This window comes from Myxocyprinus asiaticus, chromosome 2, assembly GCF_019703515.2.
Source record: "Myxocyprinus asiaticus isolate MX2 ecotype Aquarium Trade chromosome 2, UBuf_Myxa_2, whole genome shotgun sequence".
Classification (NCBI taxonomy): Eukaryota; Metazoa; Chordata; class Actinopteri; order Cypriniformes; family Catostomidae; genus Myxocyprinus; species Myxocyprinus asiaticus.
Window position 1 is genome coordinate 24,624,653 of NC_059345.1, and position 21,223 is coordinate 24,645,875.

The following is a 21,223-nucleotide window of genomic DNA, read 5'->3' on the forward strand; positions in this document are numbered from 1 at the left end:
CGAGTTGAGTCGAACCATAACGTGCAGTGGAAAAGTGCTGTTCTAGTGTTCTTGAAGAGCAGTAAAGACAAAATGCTATGAACAACGACTGCTCATTAATAACATACGAACTGTTTTAGTGCAAACTATCTCTGTATCTATGATTTTTTTTAAACTTCTTACATTACATGTTACATTACTTATAATAAATGTATTTTATCACAAAGGTTTTACAGTATTTTGCGTGTGTATGGTTAGAGATAAAAATAACATTTCTAGAGCTGACTGAAGATTGGAGAGGTCCAGATTTTGTCCCTACAAGGAAAGTAAATCCTAAAATCACCTACATTGTGTGCACCACCCAATGGTTTCCACAACAAAATGGCTTAATAAACATTCTATGTAATGTCTTTTTAATGACATTATTGCCAGAAAAGGTTCTCTAAGGGTTAGGTTTGGAGGTAGGGAGAGGGTTTTCGGAAAATGGAAAGTCCCCACTCTGATAAAAACAAACAAACAAACAAACAAACGAGTGTGTGTTTGTGTGTGTGTGTGTGTGTGTGTGTGTGTGTGTGAGAGAGAGAGAAATATTTGTAAATGTACAGTATGTGTAGTTGACCCTTGTCTAAATAATATGCTAGTGTGGTTTTATTGTGTTCCCTTGATTACCAAACAGCTTTAGCAAAAATATTAATATTAAATATTAATATCAATAATAATAATTGGAATTTTGGAGGATAGAATTTACAAAAAATATCTAATTTAAGAGGGTTTGAACTAAGTGTTTGAAAAGTGCATATAAGACCACTGCTAGAGAAAACACACATTTGTTTAATTGGACTTTTTAACTCAAAACCATTTAGTTACTGAGACAACCTCCAGATGTGACAACTAGCCCTGGTCTCCCTTACTCTGCACCTTCATTTGTTTGAAATCATGTTGATTTAGCCATGCCTCTGTTGTCACTGTTGATCACTTGGATTTATCTTAATAGCCAGCAAAGCCATAACAACATAACGTTGAGTAAACTGAGATTTTATTATGGTTAAAATACATCTAATGTATTCCTATGTTGCACAGTTTCCTACTGGCCTTCTCTAGCCAGTGTTATATTATGTAGCCCAGGGTTTATTTTTTATTTTTTTTATTTTTTTTTATAACTCTTTGATGCCAAGTACCCCCAAATAACATGATACATTTGCAAGGGACACTCTTTCTATTTTTCACAATATTTATTGTTCCAAAGAAGAACAATCAATCTTCTCATAATTTCTGAACAGTTGTTTAAAAACAGTAACATGACTTGACTTCTAAAAACAATGTCATTATGATGCTTTTGGGAACAGGGCTATAAAACTTAAACTTAGTTGATGACTGAGTGAGTGATGCAGTGAAAATATAACCAACAGAGCTACTGTTTTTACAGAGAGTAACTGCACAGACGACTCTTTAAAGGAATAATCCGGGTTCAAGTCAAATATATGGAAAGGGAGAAATCACTTCTCTTTAACTGCTGTGAGGTTGGAAACATTTAGATACAGCAAATGCAACAAGAATGTAAGATGAAATATGTGAGATGCATGAGTTTCAAATTATAATACATGCAACCTGATTAGAATGTGATTAATATCAAATATACAGTATAGGCTTACAAAGAATGAATTGAAAAGTCAATTTACAAATACACGTTTTTCTCTGAAATTTGTTCTGAAAGTTTAAAGGAATATTCCTGGTTCAATACAAGTTAAGCTCAATCGACAGCATTTGTGGCATAATGTTGATTACCATAAAAAAAAAATATATATATATATTTTTTTAAATAAAATGTTTTCGACTGTTCTTTAAAAAAAAAAAAAAAAAAAAAAAAGAAGAAATGTTAGACAGAAATGTGAAGCTTATAATTTTATAAAAGCACTTGCATTAATTCTTCTGTTAAAACTTGTGTAATATTTGAGCTATAAAGTTGTTTATATCATAATTTTTAGAGTCATTTTAGGGTTTGCTAACATTATGTAGTCATGGCAACAAAGTTGTACAATTGGCTATAACTTTACACAGAAAAGGTTAGTAAACGATCACACTAAAATCATGTTAACATGCATATTGTTTATTTAAATGTTTACAGATTGGCCCCCATTCACTTTCATTGTAAGTGCCTCACTGTTTGCTTTTTTATTTATTTATTTATTTTTACATTTTAAGCAAAGGAGGGACGAGTCAAAATAATTTTTTTGTGATAACCAGTATAATGCCACAAATTATGCTGGTAGCGCTTAACTTGTATTGAACCGGGAATATTCCTTTAAACTTTCAGAACAAATTTCAGAGAAAAATGTGTATTTGTAAATTTACTTTCCAATTCATTCTTTGTAAGCCTATACTGTATATTTGATATTAATCACATTCTAATCAGGTTGCATGTATTATAATTTGAAACTCATGCATCTCACATATTTCATCTTACATTCTTGTTGCATTTGCTGTATCTAAATGTTTCCAACCTCACAGCAGTTAAAGAGAAGTGATTTCTCCCTTTCCATATATTTGACTTGAACCCGGATTATTCCTTTAAAGAGTCGTCTGTGCAGTTACTCTCTGTAAAAACAGTAGCTCTGTTGGTTATATTTTCACTGCATCACTCACTCAGTCATCAACTAAGTTTAAGTTTTATAGCCCTGTTCCCAAAAGCATCATAACGACATTGTTTTTAGAAGTCAAGTCATGTTACTGTTTTTAAACGACTGCTCAGAAATTATGAGAAGATTGATTGTTCTTCTTTGGAACAATATTTATTGTGAAAAATAGAAAGAGTGTCCCTTGCAAAGGAATCATGGTATTTGGGGGTACTTGGCATCAAAGAGAAGTGATTTCTCCCTTTCCATATGTTTGACTTAACTAGGGTTGGGAGGATTACTTTTGAAATGTATTCCACTACAGATTACAGAATACATGCTGTAAAATGTCATTTGTAACGTATTCTGTTAGATTACTCAAGGTCAGTAACGTAATCTAAATACTTTGGTTTACTTCTTCAGCACTGGTAGATTTTTTCACTTGTTTTGACTATAAAAATTCTGCAAGTACTGTAAGACAAAATACACATGTTCAAAATACATTCTCTGAAAAACCTAAATATCTTATGCAGTGTTGTTTCTAAAACAAGATAAATCAAATTGATCTTGTTTTAAGGATTTTTAGATATTTTTACAGGGAAACAATACAATACTTATTATCAAGAATACAATTTTTGCCCTAATATCAAATGTCTTACTAGAAAAAAATTAATTATGATCCAACGTGAATTTTCTTGATAAAAAATATGATCGTGCCTGGTAACGTGCATGTAAAATGGCTAGAAATAGCATTTTAGCTTAGCGTAAAGCTGATAATTTACACAAGTTTTATTTCTATTTCTTCTGCTCCAAACTTACTTCAAACTTACTTCTCTGTCTGCTCGTATGAATGAAACACATCATAAGAAAGTGTTTCACCACAGTACAAATGCACTTTGGATCACATCATTTATACGTATAAATGTTTTCTATCTGAAAGGATTAAATATTAAATCAAACAAATGACAATAAAATGCAAAGTAATCTCTTCAGTAATCAAAATACTTTTTGAATGTAACTGTACTCTAATTACCAATGATTTAAATTGTAACTGTAGTGGAATACAGTTACTTATATTTTGTATTTTAAATACGTAATCCGGTTACATGTATTTCATTACTCCCCAACCCTGGACTTAACAGAAAAGTCATTACTTCACATAAAAGAGTTGAAATTGTGGAGTCTCAGCATAGTGTTAGAGCAATTTAAGTTAAGTTGTCTTTTGAGTTGCTGCACTGATAAATGTCACGTTTGGAAAACACTTCAATACTTTGAAACTACTATAGAGGCAATATTTCTCTCGAAAACTAGTTCAAACAGTCCAGTTCAGCGCTGACCCAGGCGATGATGATGGCCAAGTTTTCTAAGTTTTCTCAGACCGACGGACAATGGACAAATACAGAGGTCGATAAAGATCCCGCCCAAAGCATGCTTTCATTGGTCAGATGCATCGAAACCCCGTCCTGAGTGGGCGTTCCACCTGTCACTCAAACTTACTCTTCAGTCCAAACACTTCCTCCGCTAACATTCTATGGAAAGTCGATCGTTGGCCACCCCCAGTGTGCCCTCATGTACGGAGTCGTGATGATGTTGCATCGGGTTTGCCTGGCGAATGGACGGAACTGAAAGCACAAACGTCCTAATGGACACCTTAGAGCAACTGGTGTCTTTCCAGCACATCCATGTGCAGCTGAACGGAGGCGCTCCGTGGGGATTCACTCTGAAAGGCGGACTGGAGCACGGCGAGCCGCTCATTATTACCAAAGTAAGTCTGGAGTTTACAAACAAGAAGAATCTTTCACTACTATAAACTCTGTTTGGCTTATTATCTCGAGACCCCCGAGTTTAAACTTTTAAAAATGTAGAAATTTAAGTGGGATTGACTTGAATAGGATTTTGTACACACAGCGCTGACATCCTCAAAGCTCTTCGTAGGTTTGAAATTTTCACAAGTGATGAAATTATTCAAAAGGCAGTCTCTCAAAATCCCCCAATCCCCAAAGAAATGAATGGTTTATTTCTTGTTTTCATATGCAGCACACCTACTGGACATAGTCTCATAGTTTTAAAATCTAACTTTTTCAGTTTTGTTTTTTTAATAAAAATATATAATCCATTCACTATAATACAAAGTATTTAAAATGGGCTCAAAAGTTGAGGGCATATTGTTTGTATTATAGGTTTCGTTTAATTTGAAGTGCAAAAACTGCAGCTAACTTTATGGTTGAAAATGGATATGGGTTTATGAAGATCAGGCTCTAATAGTAATAATTGGTTATAGAGATGTCCCAGGATTCCCTCATGCACACTCCATGTGGACTGCTGCTTGCTGCTTTGTCATCAGTTCATTAGCTCCTTCACATCTTGTGTTAAAAACCAACTGGGAATGTGTCTACTACTGTGCCACACTAAATGGTGTGATCAAAGGTACAACATTACTCATATTACTTGTCATGACTACTAATTGAATAACAACCTTACTTCATTAAATATTCTAACGTGCTTAATGCTTTTTACTTGAATCCATCAATGGTCAACAACGGTCTCCTTCAAATTATTTGTTTCCTCTCAGGGAGGTAAGGGTGTTTCATTCCTCCATAAACCCCCCATTTCCCCTCCAACACCATTTTATCAAAATGTGTTGATTTATTTTTCTTAAATGAAGATGTTTTGAGGGACAAGACCCCCAGAGATCACATTCCCAGACTCTACCTCCTGAGCCAGTGGGGAAGAGGGAAAAGGGAAGGGTGATGGGTGAAGGCTGGCATTTTTTGAAGGTCTGAGAGAAAGGAAAGTAGTTTTCAGTGTGTAGAAGGATTTTTCAGTTGTTTTTTTTTTTTTTTTGTTCATCTCGACAACTTGTAATGTGCTCAGAGTCTGATTTGTCTGTGTATTTAGTAAAATAAAAATCATGCATTCATGACTTTAAGACTTGATTATGAATGCACTTTTAGCTGGATGCCCTACTATCCCCATAAATAAAATGCAGCCGCCAGAGTTCAAACCAGATCTAGAAAATATGATCATATCAGTCCATTATGATCATCCCTACGCTGGTTACCGGTTAGGTTCTGTATCAGTTCTAAAATAGTTACTTGCAAAGCTTTTAATGGTTTAGACACTCAATATCTAGCAGAATCATGCACACACTCTTTGTACATGTCTGGACTGAAAACTCATTTGTTTTGCCTGGAATATAGTTTAATTTCAGCTGCACTAGTTCTGTATACTTGAAGCTACAGTTTCTTTTTTTTTCACTTAGAGAGAGAGAAAAAAAGTAATGATAATTTAACAAATTAGTTGAACTTTTATGGTGCTTATGGTCACTGGTCACAATAATCATTTGTTCTATTTTACTAAAACTGCTATGTTTAATTAAATCTGCTTTAACACTTGTCAGTCAGCAATGATAATTTCAGTTTTATCACTCCCTTTGACATTTCACTATCGCTTGATCACTGTCTCTCAATGAATCACCAGCAAGCCTGAAATGCACCTAAGATGAACATTAACTAAACATTTCTGAAATATAAAACTGTGTGTGTGTCCTTGGCTTTCTGAGAGGAAATTTTGAAAAGGCAGACTTGTATAGCTAACGTGTCTTTCTACTTATGTTTGAATGTCATCCTTCCACCTAGCATCAAAGATATGTTTCAGAGGTGTTAAGGCCAAAATATATTTCAGGTTTTCTGCATGCTGATATGCATAAAGTGCATGTGACGCAAATTTTGTCATCGGCACAGTATGCACAGACAGTCCTCGTGCAGCCGGGTGTTTCTAGACACTTTGCGTGTCGTTGACGTAGTGCCCATTCGTCGAACATGTCCATATGGTTTTGCGGTCAAAAGAGTATACTTTGAAAGGCTGACCGCTTGACCGTGCGCAATATGGAAATGCACGCAGTAAAACACAGTACACCCTGGCCTTTAAGGCCAAAGTATGCTTTAGTTTTCCACGTGCCGCTATGTCTAATGTGCAAATTTCTTCATCAGCGCAGTGCGTGCAAACTGTCCGCATGAAGACTGTTTTTCTAGACAAGCAGACTGTCCGCATTTGTGTGCATTGTCTGCTAGGGATGTGCACAAGTTATTGACTAAACGAGTGCTCGTTCTGCACTAACTAGTCGACTATTTGAAAAAAACTACTAGAATTTCTCACATTGATTTTCCTCTGTGTATTTGCCTGCCGAAGTCAACACTTAATTGTACTGTTCTTTCGCTCTGAATCTCACACCAAATCTCACAGTTACAATTGAGTCCACTAGGTGGTGCTGTGGATATGTGTCATTGAGGTGTGGGTTTAGAGAACATGGTGTGTCCTTTCAAGCAAAGATAGTGTGGCACTGCTTGCAATATTTTGATTCTTATCGAATTCTACTCTGTTGTTATTAGGTTCTTGTTAGAGTCAGGCATACAAATGGATGAGGGTCCACTTTTATGCGGGAAAGAAAATGTGAAGTGGTACATGCAACTCTGAAGCATTTCAGACCAGTATGTGTGTATGTGCGTGAAATCTCTAAACACCAGCAGAGTGCATTTTTTTAAAAAGCTTTCACCGTTTGTTTTTCTGTGGAGCATATGTGTTGAACTTTTTGTGTTGAACCGTTTGGTCTCGAGGTCAGAAGAAAAGCTGTACTTTGAAAGACTAAGCGCTCAACCGTGCATGAAATGGAATGGCACTTAAAAAATACGTATATGCGAATTTCATAGGTGTTAAGTCCAAACTCTAAAGTATGCTTCGGTTTTATGCGCGCAGTTACATCTCGTACGAAGTGTGCTTCACGCAGTTTTCATCATCAGCAAAGTATGTGTGCACAGCCTAATTTTTCTAGACACACGGATAGTCCACATTTGTGCACGTCGTCTGCACATGTGCAGAGCATTGACTGTACTAAAATAGAATTGCAAAGCATTTGTAGTGAATGGGCTCGCCCTTAAAAGAGTATACTTTGAAAGCCTGGGCACTCAAACTAAGCATAGCTTAGGCTTTAGTTTTATTTTATTGTAATGAGGGATGCATCGATGAATTGGCTGCAGACATTTATCGTGCCAATTATTGACCAAATGAAAACCATATCGGTCAGAAGCACGAAAACACCAATATACATTTTTATTTATTTATAATTAGTAACACACTTTTTAAAAACTGTGAATTCAAATGCACAATCCAGAAATAAAAATAGCCACAATACACAGAAGGGTTGGCACTCCTGAGAATGTTATATTTAATTTTTATTTTTTCTCGTTCTCTCGTTAATGCGGAAAAAATGGACATAACTGGTGTTAAAGTGGCACTTACCAATAGGCTACATGATGAGGGAAACCATCCAAAACGCTTTGAAACCAGCAGACTTTGACTTCTGAGATATCAGAAATGATATATTTTGGGTTATTATTTATTGTTAGAACAGTAAAAAAGCTTTTGTACCTCCATATACATTTTAAAGCATTCCTAAGTAAAATAGTGATCTGATGACAAAATAAGGTAAGTGGCAAAATATCGGTTGTGCAGTTTCGTTTGAATTGGTTTCTGTAGCAGGCTGATTATTCGTCAGTTAGCCTTAACCTTCTGTTTTCTGGGCTGGATCATGGCCAATCTGATAACCTTATATTCACTGGCTGGACTTCCTAACTGCTTAATCTGAAACACATGCTTTGTCTGATACATAGTCCCTGTATCTGTGTGTGTCTGTGTCTACCTGCATCAGCCTTTTGTGAGGACTTTATTTGGATGTCATTGTAAATATGATATATCAAGGCTTCCTCAGTGTTGGATTTAATTGTTTATCTCTGTTTGCATGAGCCTTCTGTGGCACATGACTCCAGTCACTGCCAGTCTCACTGATAGGTTTTCCATCTGATTTGGAAGCAAAACACAACCTGCATGCCTGACTGGAATCCTTTGCCCTCTTCTCCTATCTACCATCTTTGCTCCCAGAGGCCATTTATTTCAAAACTCCTCAAAGGTCTCGGTAGACATTTATCTTAAGGACCTGGTGCCCAGGGCTAGACACAATACTCCTTTGGGTGCTCATCTCCCGCTCAAATAAAATTCATCATGACATTAGTCTGCAACAAGATACAATGATATTTTTCATACATTGATAACATTTATCAACAAAAAACAGTGGCTGGATACACCAGGCACCTCTTACTTGTTACCCAAAGGTCTGCATATTTTGTAGAAGGAATGTGAAATACAGTAACAAACTTGGTCTTACAACCAAAGTGTAGCTTAATTTTGAGCAGAACCTTTTAGACGGGTTTCAAAGTGACTTAAACCCTGCGTGACAAAACATTGTCAGACTAGCAACCTTCAAAGATTGCAGTGAAGAATACTATACAAATACAAGAAGAATGCTTGTTTATTGTCCATATTTTTTTCTCAAGAAAACTCCTAAAACCTCAAAGGCATTTACATCTAAAATAACACTGACTGAACATCAAGAACATGTGAGGAGGAGGCTGATTTATGTATAAAAAGCTCATTGTTAGCTCTTTCTTTCCCCTCTCACCACTTTGTTAGTCATCCCTCCCTCACATTCCCTCCCTTTTTTTTGTCTTCCTTTTAGAGTGGAGATGGAAACATTGTGCATTTTCATTGTGCATTTTCTTGGATTTCTCTTTTTCTGCTGTGAAGATTATGTAGACCACATGGCACTCCAGTCATCCCTATATCCCCACTTCTAATTGGTCAGTGGAACTTTTTCTCAGGCACTGGAGTTTTGAGGTGAAAGAAAGATGACTTTGGACACAGAGATGGAAAAATTTTGTTAGGGCAAAATGTTAATGTTTTGAGTTTGCAGGCAATTTAAATTGCAATAGAGTGCAACAGTAACCAACCATTTTTTAGCGGCCCTGATTTCAGAATTATGTTTTCATTCATTTTCTTCATGTTAATTTATTTTTCAATAAAGATAATAGCAATAATTTGCTATTAACCAAACCTACCAGCACAGAGAAGAAAATACAAACTACAACATTAAAACCTTCAATTCAAAACAAGTAAAGGTTCTGAAAAAGGTACAAGATGATTTAGGCTACTTAAATTCTTTAATGCTTTAATGAGTGATTGAAATAATCATCCCATGAAACTTGCGAATGACAGAATTGAATCAGAAATGGCACAAAAATATAAAACTATTGACTAAGTGACTGAATTATAAAATATAATATATTAGAAGTTTAATGCAAAATATTAAAATATATAAAAACATATGTGCTTTATCGAAGTGGGTGGTCACTGCTGAGCTCTTTGCTGCTACTCCTGTTTCCATGGTACCAGCAAAGGGTAGTGTAGTTCTTCACCAGGAATTTGCTAATTCAATATGATTTTTAAAAAGTGAAATCACACTTACTTGTGGGTTCAACAGAAGCTTGTATAATCACTTGAAGCTCTGACCTGCCGATTACCCTTGGGCCAAAGAAGGCGGGGTCAGTGTCAAAGGCGGAGTTTTGCTGAGTCAGGTCAGAGGGTCAGGCAAAAGATACCCATTTCCCAATTTTTCTAGCTACCAGCTTACCTCAACAGATCAACGGAGAATGGAGAATTGTCAGTACTGGTCAGTAGAGGAAATGAGGGCTCTTCTGAGTATTTGGGCTTTATAGTTGATAGCCCTGGCTCGCACTGGCCTGATGGTATAAAAGCGACGATGGTAGGTCTTGGAGCTCATGGTGTGTCTGTGTTTAGAGATTTATACATTATCGCTAAAAATCAGTTTGTCTATAGAGAAAATGAATGGGATTTTTCCCTCTGAATCTCTACTGTTGCACTCTTAAGGCGGAAACATACTATACGCAAGTAGGTGAACGCAGATACTTTTAGCTATGCAAAAGTACGTTTCTTTAACACTAAGATTGGCTGATACAATACCGTTTTTTTTTTTTTTTAAGTGCCCTTAGCCACACTTTTGCAAGTTATATTCTGCAGTTATGTTTATGCCCCACACAATAAAATTACATTAATTGTGAACTGCTAACATTTATTTGTATTGAAAACAATAATGAATAGTTCTGTTGTCAATATCAAAGGTCATTGTGACATACTGGCAACCAGTACAAACCATGAGGGCATCACACACAGCAGAGATACATTCAAAAATAAGAAAATTGTCTGTTACTAGCTCCAAAACTGCTCCTGTGAGGAATCATTAGTATTTATGATTTGTTTACCACCTTTGCCGTTTTGTTGCAATATAAATCATGAATTATCAAGCAAATGTGTGAAGACAGGGTGCCGTTATTTAAGGTTAAACAGTTATATCTATTATTAGTGGCACTGCGACCAACATCAGTCTGATTTATATTGGGATCCTCAATTAAATTGGGAATAGCGCTGAGAGATGAATGACTGATGAGATATCGAGAGCACCTAGAAAGCGCTCTTGTTTGATTGACACGAGAGCGCTCATGTTCACTCAAACAGTCTCTATTGCTCCACACACCATCTCATTGTCACGACTCACGTTACATCACGTATACTCAGATTTGTATTTGCATGTTTAATTTGTTTTTATGCCCGTTTGTAGTCTCTTTATCCTCTCTGTGCTCACAGTGCAGCAAGTCAGAATAACTACCGTATTGACTCTAGAAAATGGGAAGCTTAATATTCATACACGTTATTCTTACACGTTTTAAAACAAACCGGCATATTCATCTACATTACAGCATGTTTGAAAGTTTAAATTCGTGAATGCTTAGAATTGCCACCAACTCACCCTCCAGTGGCCATACTGTATGCTTCAAGGGCTGAGCAAGCACTCATTCATTAGAGTAGCAGTGTATGCGTGCTGCAAAAAAGATCGGTCCTGAATCTAGGCACGATTGGCCGATCTACGATCATGGATTTAAGATCGGTGGCCGATCAATCAGTACACTGGTAAAAGTCAATAGTCAACACTCACTGAGTGTTACAAGACACAAGAGACCCAAGAGCAGAGGAACAGTTCAAAGGATTTATTTACAATAAATTATAACTTCAGCAGATTACTGAGGAATCCTCAGTGAAGAGCGCGCCTGCTGGCGAGTGCATGTGCCGTGGCAGCATGGAGCAGATCCGTGAGGAATTCTCTGCTGCAGAGTCGTGTGCGCTGCTCACACACTCCCGACACGCGGGCAGAAACGGGCAACCAAAACAGGTACACGAGAACAGGACCAACTAGGCAGAGAGTGCGTGGTTAGTTATTTCAACTCCAAACATCAATCACAACATAATACAATCAACATCACTAAAAATCCAGCAACACACATTACACAATGCAGGGATTAAATAGCAGTGAAACAAACAAGTTACTGGTGCTGCCAGTCAGTTGAAAGTTGGCAAGATCAGTGTTCCCATGGAAACCATCAAGGTTCCCATGGAAATGATGATTCTGCGTGCCAGCGGCACCTGAAACACATGAGAGAGAGAATGTCAACACAATGGGAACAAAACAAACAGAACAAGGAGCATGAGTGTCTGGATCCCAACACAGACCGAAACTGATCCAGACAGGAAGTCAGGATCCAGACACCATGCTTCGGACATGAACAAGACCGACGAAGAGTGCACAGCGGTAACTCACAACTGGACCCGTGCGTTTATACAAAGACAGCACACGAAACATGAGACAGACGTGGGACGATGATGTCACGGTCCCGTCAGGCAAAAACCCAACCTGACAGAGTGAAAGGACCGTGTCATTACCGAAGAGCACACGGCGGTAACTCACAATCGGACTTGTGCGCTCACACAAAGACAGCACAGGAAACACAGACATGGAATGATGATGTCACGGTCCCGTCAGACAAAACCCAACCTGACAGAGTGACAGCAGCACTGTAATAGGAACACTATGGTCCTAATAAAGTGCCCAATGTGGTCTTCTGGTGTTGTAGCCCATCTGCCTCAAGGTTCGATGTGTCGTGTATTCTGAGATGCTATTCTGCTCACTAAAACTGTAGAGTGGTTATCTGAGGTACCGTAGCCTTTCTGTCAGCTCGAACCAGTCTGGCTGTTCTCCGTCTCTCATCAGCAAGGCATTTCCGTCCACAGGACTGCCACTCACTGGATGTTTTTTGTTTTTGGCACCATTCTGAGTAAACACTAGAGACTGTTGTGCATGAAAATCCCAGGAGATCAGCAGTTACAGAAATACTCAAACCTGGCACCAACAATCATTCCACAGTCGAAATCACTGAGATCACCTTTTTTTCGCCATTCTAATGGTTGATTTGAACATTAACTGAAGCTCGTATCTGCTTGATTTTATGCATTGCAATGTTGCCACACGATTGGCTGCTTAGATATTCGCATGAATAAGTAGGTATACAGGTCTTCCTAATGAAGTGCTTAGTGAGTGTAGAGTATTTATAGCAACTTACCTGAATAATAACACAGTTTAATAGCACAGACTTTTGAAACTGACATATGTAACTTCTGTTTTAAAATACTTTCTCCTTTCCCAGCTTAATATGCAGAGACAGCCAAAAGTAAGCCATTCATAAGTAAATTTTTTGAAAACTGTAAACATGTTTCTCTGTGGCACTATGAAATTTCCTCTGTTTGTTTTGAGCGACCTGGCTTAAGAGAGACAATAACATTGATTCGACCAATGGCATAAACTGGGGACGGGGCTATCTGTTTGTTTGATCCACGGCAGATGGGGGTATTTTCATAAAACTGTTCATAAAACCATGTTAATTTTTGCAATTCTGTTTGGTGGTGCAGAAATTACATGCTTCAGCTTTAAAGTGGGATTACTTCCCCTTTTCTGTTATTCAGTAACCACATACTTCTGTTTCTTGAGAGCTTCCCAAAGTTGGACTGCTGTATGGAGCTCATCAGTACAGCTCCAGGTAATGCTTCCTTCTACCATTGTTATTGCAATTTGATTTAATGGAGTAAATATATTGTTTCTTTGATTATTTGATAAAAAGCTGTTTGTTTGAGTAGTAAGTTGATTGTGGTGAAGTCCGTGGCTGGTTATGGGTGTGGGAAGGATCTGGTATGTGACAGGAATGTGAGCTTGGCCCCCGTTGCCATTGCCTTGGGCAGAGAGGCTTTGATGGTAAGAGAGATATTGGGGCCTTATTGCCTGAGCCCCTCCACTACAAACACTCACCAGTGTTTCCACATGTTCCCTTAACAGAACCGGGAGTGACAGGACTTCTAATCAGTGAGGCGTGTGCGTGAGGGTTTTGTGAGGTTGTGTGTGTTTGTTCTCTGAGTGAATGGTTAAACAGAATAGGAAAGGTTTTGGTAAAGCATAAGACTTTTGAGATTAAAAGCATGCAATATTGTCACTGATTAGATATACAGAGATGTTTATGTCTTTCCCACTCCCACATATTTGGCATTTCACCCCACTGCAGCTTGATGAAATGCAATTTTGTGGTTCCCTCAGTATTTTCCATGAAGACACATGGTAAATGATAATCAGGGATTCAGATTTCAAGCTTCGGCTGTGTTCTGCTGGGGACCTCACCACATCAAATGCTCCACCAAAAGGTTGTTGGCCAAGCTTGTATCCAACATTTGGGCTCAACCAGCCGTCGAAACCACTCCAAAGTTTACTTGCTCCCAGGGAGGTGAGTCTGGGGGAGGGGTAGATGTGTGTGTGGAGGAGGTTTGTTTGAGCGGACAAGGTCACTTCACACAGATTACAACCTCAAACGATTCACTATGGCCCTATTCATAAACGACAGGAAACTAAGGGATGACATAAATGAGCCATCATGATGCCCCTTCTCTCTCTTTCCACCCTTTTTTGTCTGCTATGACAGTGATTGATCAATCCAAGTTAACTTGTGTCCAAAGGTTGCTGTCTCTCAGACATCCTCCATTGTCCTTTTCGGAAACAGGGCCTGTTATACGTCCAATATAACTGAGGCTTTAATAGAACAATCACGGAGCACTAGGATCATGTCGAATACGTCAAACCTCCAGGTTTGTTTGCATTCGGATTATGAATTTTACATCCAAAATTTGCATACACACACTTCCATTATCAAAAATAAGTTGTTTAAAGTGTTTACAAATAACACGTGATGATTTAACCATTATATATGGGTAGTTGATATGAAATTGTTCTACAGTGTGACACACTTTAATTTATCAAGCTGTTTTATACAAAAATCTCCAGTTCTTCTCATATTAATTGAGAGACTACATGGAATGTTTGTACTTAAAAATAAAATAAAAACATTTGTCACATTGCAGGACATTAAAAATGATCTAGTGAATGTAAAAAGATGTTTAAAAATGGTGAAAAACTTAAAAGAAATGGTGAACAGTCACAGGGCCAAAGATATAGCCTACACTTTCACTTACATATGTACATTTTTAACCTAAAATATTAATGTTAAAATAAAATTTCATGAATATGTGTGAGCATTGCCTAAAATCTCGGAGGGTACTTCAAGTGAATAATTAAGGTCATTTGGGTTCAGCTGACAAAAAAGTTTGGGAAGCTTTTTCTAATAACACCCCATCTCACCAAAGTAATTTATTGCCGAATGCACTGGGAAGTGGTTTGATGTTTCTTTAATTTGCCTCTAGCTGAACTTTGCTAAAGCAAAGACAATATCTACCCATCAGGAGTCGTCTTCTTGGCTGCACTTCAAAAATGGCTTCTCACCTCTCAGATAGAAAGACCTTGTTATTAGAGCATGCACACTGCTGTTTCTGGACCTGCATCAATAGCTAGAGGTTCTCCCAGTGCACGTCTAACACATGATTGATCACTTTGGGATGTTTGTGAAAATGTCCACCAGTGGTGATCTATGTTGTCCTGATAGCTTAAAGAATGGATATTTAAATGAGTCTAATAAGCTTCACTGATTTAAGAATGTGATCAAGTAACTCAACAATAAAGCCAGCTTGTTGATCTGGGTGTCAGGTGTGATTGCCCTTCTGAAAAGACCAGCATTGCTGGTCACCAGCTTATGTTGTGTTTTGGGTGCTGATCCCCCATGGGATACTGGTGTACTGGTTTCCTCACCAGGCTTTTAAACTAGCTTAACCAGCTTCAACAGAAAGACCATGCTGGTAAAGCAGCTTCACCAGCTAGGTTTTGTTAGTGAAAAGCATTGCTATGCTGGTCCACCAGCTAGACCAACACCAAACCAGCCTGGACCAGCATGGGAATTGCATGCTGGTTAGACTGGTCTTTTTAGCAGGGTAGGAGTGTGTTAATGTTCATGTGTGATAGTGAAAGAGGTTACTGATTAGGGTTGCGTGGTATACCGGTACTAACGAAATATCGTGATACCAAAAAAATGTAAAACCGAACAATATCATCTTATTGATAATTTCGGTACTATACTACAGTATGGTGCTATTAGCAAAATTTTACGGATGTGACATTTTTTAGATGAAACCAATGACAATTTGACAATTAAACAAATTAAAAACATGATATGGCCAAGTGTGATCATTAAACAGCGGAAACATAACCAATATGCAGGCTACACGCACTGCAAGTCAGAATGAATGAAAGGTGCTGCTCTGTTCTCTATCATACCTCACACACACACACACACACACACACACACAAACAGATCACATGTGATACACATAATGCAGTGTTTTTAGGGTATTAGAAGCTGTGAACACTCACATGAACTCTTTCCATGCTGCTCTGAGGTCTCAGCTCACGAGTATTTCAGCATTTTATTTAGAATGCGGACCTTATTTAAAACTACCAAACAGGAGAAACTCAAAGGTCCGTAAAAATAAAAGTTAAATCAAAATAAAAGCTCTGTTTAACTGGATGCATGAAATTGAAGAAATTGAAGATATTACTATTAAAAAGAAAAATGTAATATTCAAAGTAATAGTAATAATAATAATAATAATTTAATAATAAATGGTTTATTATTATTATTTATAATTATCATTATTATTATTATTATTATTATTACATGTAAGCCATATCACAAAAACAAGTGTACTGTATAACAGCACACTGATTCAGCTGTAGCAGCCTTGTGTCAGGGGTAATACGATTTTTTTAATTCATGTTTTCATTTATACTTTGTAGCTCTGTTGTCCAGCATTTTATTAAAAAATTAGCTATTTTTTGTTGAAAATGTATTATTATTTTTTATTTGATTAAAGCTTTATGTATTCATTTGATTAAACACTATTTTGATGATAACATTTCAGTAAAACATAAAACATGGAATCCAAAAAAATTTAAATGGAAAATGCAGAATTTGCAAAAATGCAAAATCAAGTCCTTTTCTGTGTGATTTCATCAGTAATATGAGGATATTTATTTGTTGCTGAAGTATCGATTTAGTATCGATACTCCCGAGGTACCAGGGCTGGTATTATACCGAAGCCAACATTTTGGTGTCGGAGCAACCCTATTAGTGATAGATTTTCTAATATGAATGGCAATTAATGTGATTTAATTAAGTTGTAATCTGAGTGCACATGTGCCCAGGAATAAATATCAGAGTTTATGTCTGTTTTTGTTTTTAGTGGTGTCATCAGAGCACTATAGTCAAACTTAAGGCTCAATTTCTCAGCAATTAGACAACTTTAGCCTGTCTTTTTTTTTTTTTTTTTTTGGTCTGCTTTAAAGATTTAGGCTAGTTCACCCATTTGGTATGGCATTCTCTTATCTGTAGAACATAACATGAGAAGGTTTATCCTGCTCTTTTTCATACAGTTAAAGTGAACAAGGACTGAGGCTGTCAAGCTCCAAAAAAGCACCATAAATGTATCATAAAAGTGGTATATATTGCTTGCGCTATGTTGTCTTCTGAAGCCATACGAAAGCCTTTTGTGAGAAACAAACCAAAATGTATTTAACTTTCTTCACTGAAAATCTTCTCCCCTGCTCTTAATAAAAAAAAAAAAAATAAATAAAAAAAAAACTCTCAAATCTCATATTAGAAACACTACTTATAATATAGGGATTTTACAGATGTTAGGTTAATTGTTTGTTTAGAAGACATTTTGATGGGATTTTTTTTAAATACAAATCAGTTTAATAGTATTTTGTTTTTTTGCAGTGTGAGGTGTTGGTTTGGGTGTAATCGAAGTAATCTGTTAGTATGTATATGTGGATGGGACATGTTTGACCATGGCTGAACCCTCCGTCACAGATCAGGCCAGATCACCACTCATGTTTGGCTGGTCTAATAGTTTGAGAAGGAAGTCCATGCAAATGTCATTTGGCAGTTGAGACTATTAAAGGCAAACAAAATGTGGAATGTGATAAAATGTTTCTCCACAGAGAGGCATTCCTTCCTCACGGAGTCTCTCCTTGAAACAAAACATGCACTGTGAAACTGTGTGTGTGTGTGTGTGTGTGTGTGAGAGAGAGAGTGTGAGTGTGATGGACAGATCAACTATGTGTGTTCCTTTTCCATTTTCATTTTCATTTATTTGCCCTTTGGTCCTTAATTGTTTTTTGTTTTCCACTGGATTTGTTTGTATAAAGGAATAGTTCACCCAAAAATGAAAATTCCCTCATTATTCACTTACCCTGATGCCATCCCAGATGTGTATGACTGTCTTTCTTCAGCAGAACACAAATGAAGATTTTTAGAAGAAGATAGAGCTCTGTCAGGTCCTCATAATAGAAGTACATGGGTGCCAGCATTTTGACGGTCCAAAAGTCATATATAGGCAGCATAAAAGTAATCCATGCGACTCCAGTCGATCAGTGAATGTCTAGTGAAGTGAATCAATAGGTTTATGTAAGAAACAAGTCGATAATTAAAATGTTTTTAACTAAATCGACGCTTCCATCCAGATCTCTGATGCTGTTTGAAATGGCCGAAGTCTCGGGTGATGTTCGTTCTTCTGTTGTAATTAAGCGCCGCTTCGAATTCTCACGTGAACTCACCGACGCGCTTGCGTCACACTTCGCATCAGCTGCTGGCAGGAAGCGCTTTTTAAAAGTTAATAACGCTTTACTTATCAAATAATTTTTTACACAAATATATCGATTTGCTTCAGAAGACATTCACTGATCGACTGGAGTCACATGGATTAATTTTATGCTGCCTAAATGTGACTTTTGGACCGTCAAAGTGCCCATGTACTTCTATTATAAGGAACTGACAGAGTTCTATCTTCTTCTAAAAAAAATCTTCATTTGTGTTCTGCTGAAGAAAGACAGTCATACACATTTGGTATGGCATCAGGGTAAGTGAATAATGAGAGAATTTTCATTTTTGGGTGAACTATTCCTTTAATATCTTTCATCTTTAAAGATATTAAAGTGCATACGCTTTCACATAAACCTCTCATGTGAATATAGGTCACTGGCTGCTGATTCAGTTGTAGTGGTGACCCATGGCTGTGTGTCACACCTTTAAAAGTCTTGCAGCACAATGGAACTTCAGACTCACTCGGGCTGCAGCTGTAGCTCAACACACTGAGGTAGCGCACTCCCGTTTTCCCGCAGCCTCGTTGTGAATGAAGCCTTTGTCACCCTCTCACTCATGCTGTCTCTCCCACCTTTTCCCTCTCTCTATTTCGGCCTCAACCCCCACTCTTCTGTCTCTCCTCATAAATGGAGCAACAAACCAGCAGCAGTATTCTCACCCACTCTGACCTTGAATGCATACAAGTATGTCACTTCTTCAGGTTAGCCTATGTTCCATGGTCTTAACTCTTACTTAGGAAGAAGTCTCCCTTCCTGCGGTCTGGATCCTTCGCTCTCATCTCCTCTCTGTCTATCGGATCAGGGCAGCTCAAGGACAGAGGTGTCCCAGCCTGCACTGGTGACCAAAGATATGAAAAGAAAACATTCTGATAAGCACTTTGTTCTTAGTGGGGGAGCTTTGTTTCTGCATTGCAGTAATGCTAAGGTGTTTTCTTAGCTCAAGATAAGAAATGTGTGTGTGTGTGTGTGTGTGTGTGTGTGTGGAAAATTCAGGGAGGATAATATGTATGTCCGTCAGTCAGTTGAGTTGCATTGTTGATTTGTGGCTGAAATCCTTGTCAAAGAGTGGACAAAGGCAGTGGTCTTGCAACTTCATTCTTCTCTCTTTTATGAGTGGCAGAAGAATGTGACTCAACCCTGGATGCTTGAATGCATTCACTGACCACCAGATTACTGCTCTTTGAATACTCATCAATCCCTGTTGTGTCACAGGGTTGCCTTCATCAAGGGTTGGGAACCGAGAACTGGTTCCAAAAAAAAATAAAAAAAATAAAATGTAAATGTTTTTTAGTATCTAAACATAAACAATACCAGCCTGATCTCATGAAATTTATGTGACAATGGCAACATTTTTGCAGACCAATATTACGTTCTTCAATACATATTTGGCTGCAGTTTCCCAGTGAAATGTCCAGCGGGGGGCGCCAGAACCGAGTGAAATTATGTTCTAATCAGACAAGGTGTTTAAGGTGAATATTAGATGGATTATTTAATGAGTAACATGTACCTCCCTAACCTAAAACTTTAGCCTAAACCTAACCAATAGTGTTCAAAAAGATAAATGAGAGTTGAACATAACCGAGATCCTTAACCTAAACCAATGCCTAAACCTTACTGATAGTGTTTTAAAAGCAGATTGTACATGGAAAGCACATTTACTGAAGCAACCTCATCATTTCATATCACTTCTATGGCACTTTCGCTTCACTTTCATGCCGAGCATCCTTGGTTGGTCTCCAAGTCCAACGTCCAACACTCCATCAGGTGAGCAAGAGCAGAAGATGACCAGTTTGGAATACGTGTGTAAATGTAGGTTGGTCTGTAATACAAGCGTTAAAATGTATTGTTTTTCAAATGAGTTAGAGTAGAAGTGCTTCGGTATCATAACGTAGCAGGTAGTGAGTAATAGAATGACAAATATGTGTTAATAAACAACCATTGTAACCGTGATTTGTGTGAAAGTAAATAAAATGCACAGTTGTTGTAGCGCTTCTAGTGTTAATTTCAACGAAAAACCACAGCAAAATTTAGAAAGCGGCACGTCAAACTCAGTTTGCAAAAATGTATTTATAGTAACGTTCATTCTATGAGACTAGGTTGAAAAATACTGTCAAAATATCTGTTAGTGTTAGCAAATAATTTTCATGATGTTCTGTTCATAACGTCAGCATTTTTTCAGTGATGTCGATAGAACACTATTAAATTAATATCACCGTGTTTAATCAGCCAGTGAACAAAAGACACTTTTGATCCGGTTCTTTTTAATGGATTCCCATTGCTTTCGCCATGTCCAGCTCTAAATGAACCGAGAACTGGAAAAGCAGTATAATTACTTACAGATGGTTTATATGACAACTGTGATGGAACAACTGCCTCCCCTGCCACAATGTAAAATTAAAGATATACATTTGGAACTGAGTTTTCTTGTAATGTGTAATTTCTGTGCCACTGAACGGAATTGTAAAAATAAACAGTAAACAAACCTTCCGAACCTACGCCCACCAACTACTGTTGATCAGACAGATAGTCCCTGACCTAACTCATGCCATTGGTTGAATTAATGTTATTGTGTCGGGCTGGACAGGTCTCAAAACATACAGATGAATTTCTATAGTGCTACAGTTTTTGAGAAAATGAACCAACAAACTTATACTGTTGTTGTCTCTGCATATTAAAATGGAAAAGGCGAAATAATTTAACTGAAAAGGTACACCTCTTTTACTGTAAGTATGTAGTTTATTAGGAC

At 37.4% G+C, this 21,223-nt stretch overlaps 1 protein-coding gene across 2 annotated transcripts in view; it reads left to right on the plus strand.

Annotated features, from left to right (window-relative positions):
* Positions 1-4,177: 4,177 nt before the first annotated feature.
* The window catches only part of LOC127411460 (protein Shroom4-like), an 86,589-nt gene continuing 69,543 nt past the window's right edge, over positions 4,178-21,223 (plus strand). For both annotated transcript variants that reach the window (XM_051647046.1, XM_051647054.1), the window contains exon 1: positions 4,178-4,356. In XM_051647046.1, coding sequence (XP_051503006.1) covers positions 4,204-4,356 — 153 coding nt within the window. In that variant the 5' untranslated portion in view covers positions 4,178-4,203. The remainder of the gene's footprint in view (positions 4,357-21,223) is intronic.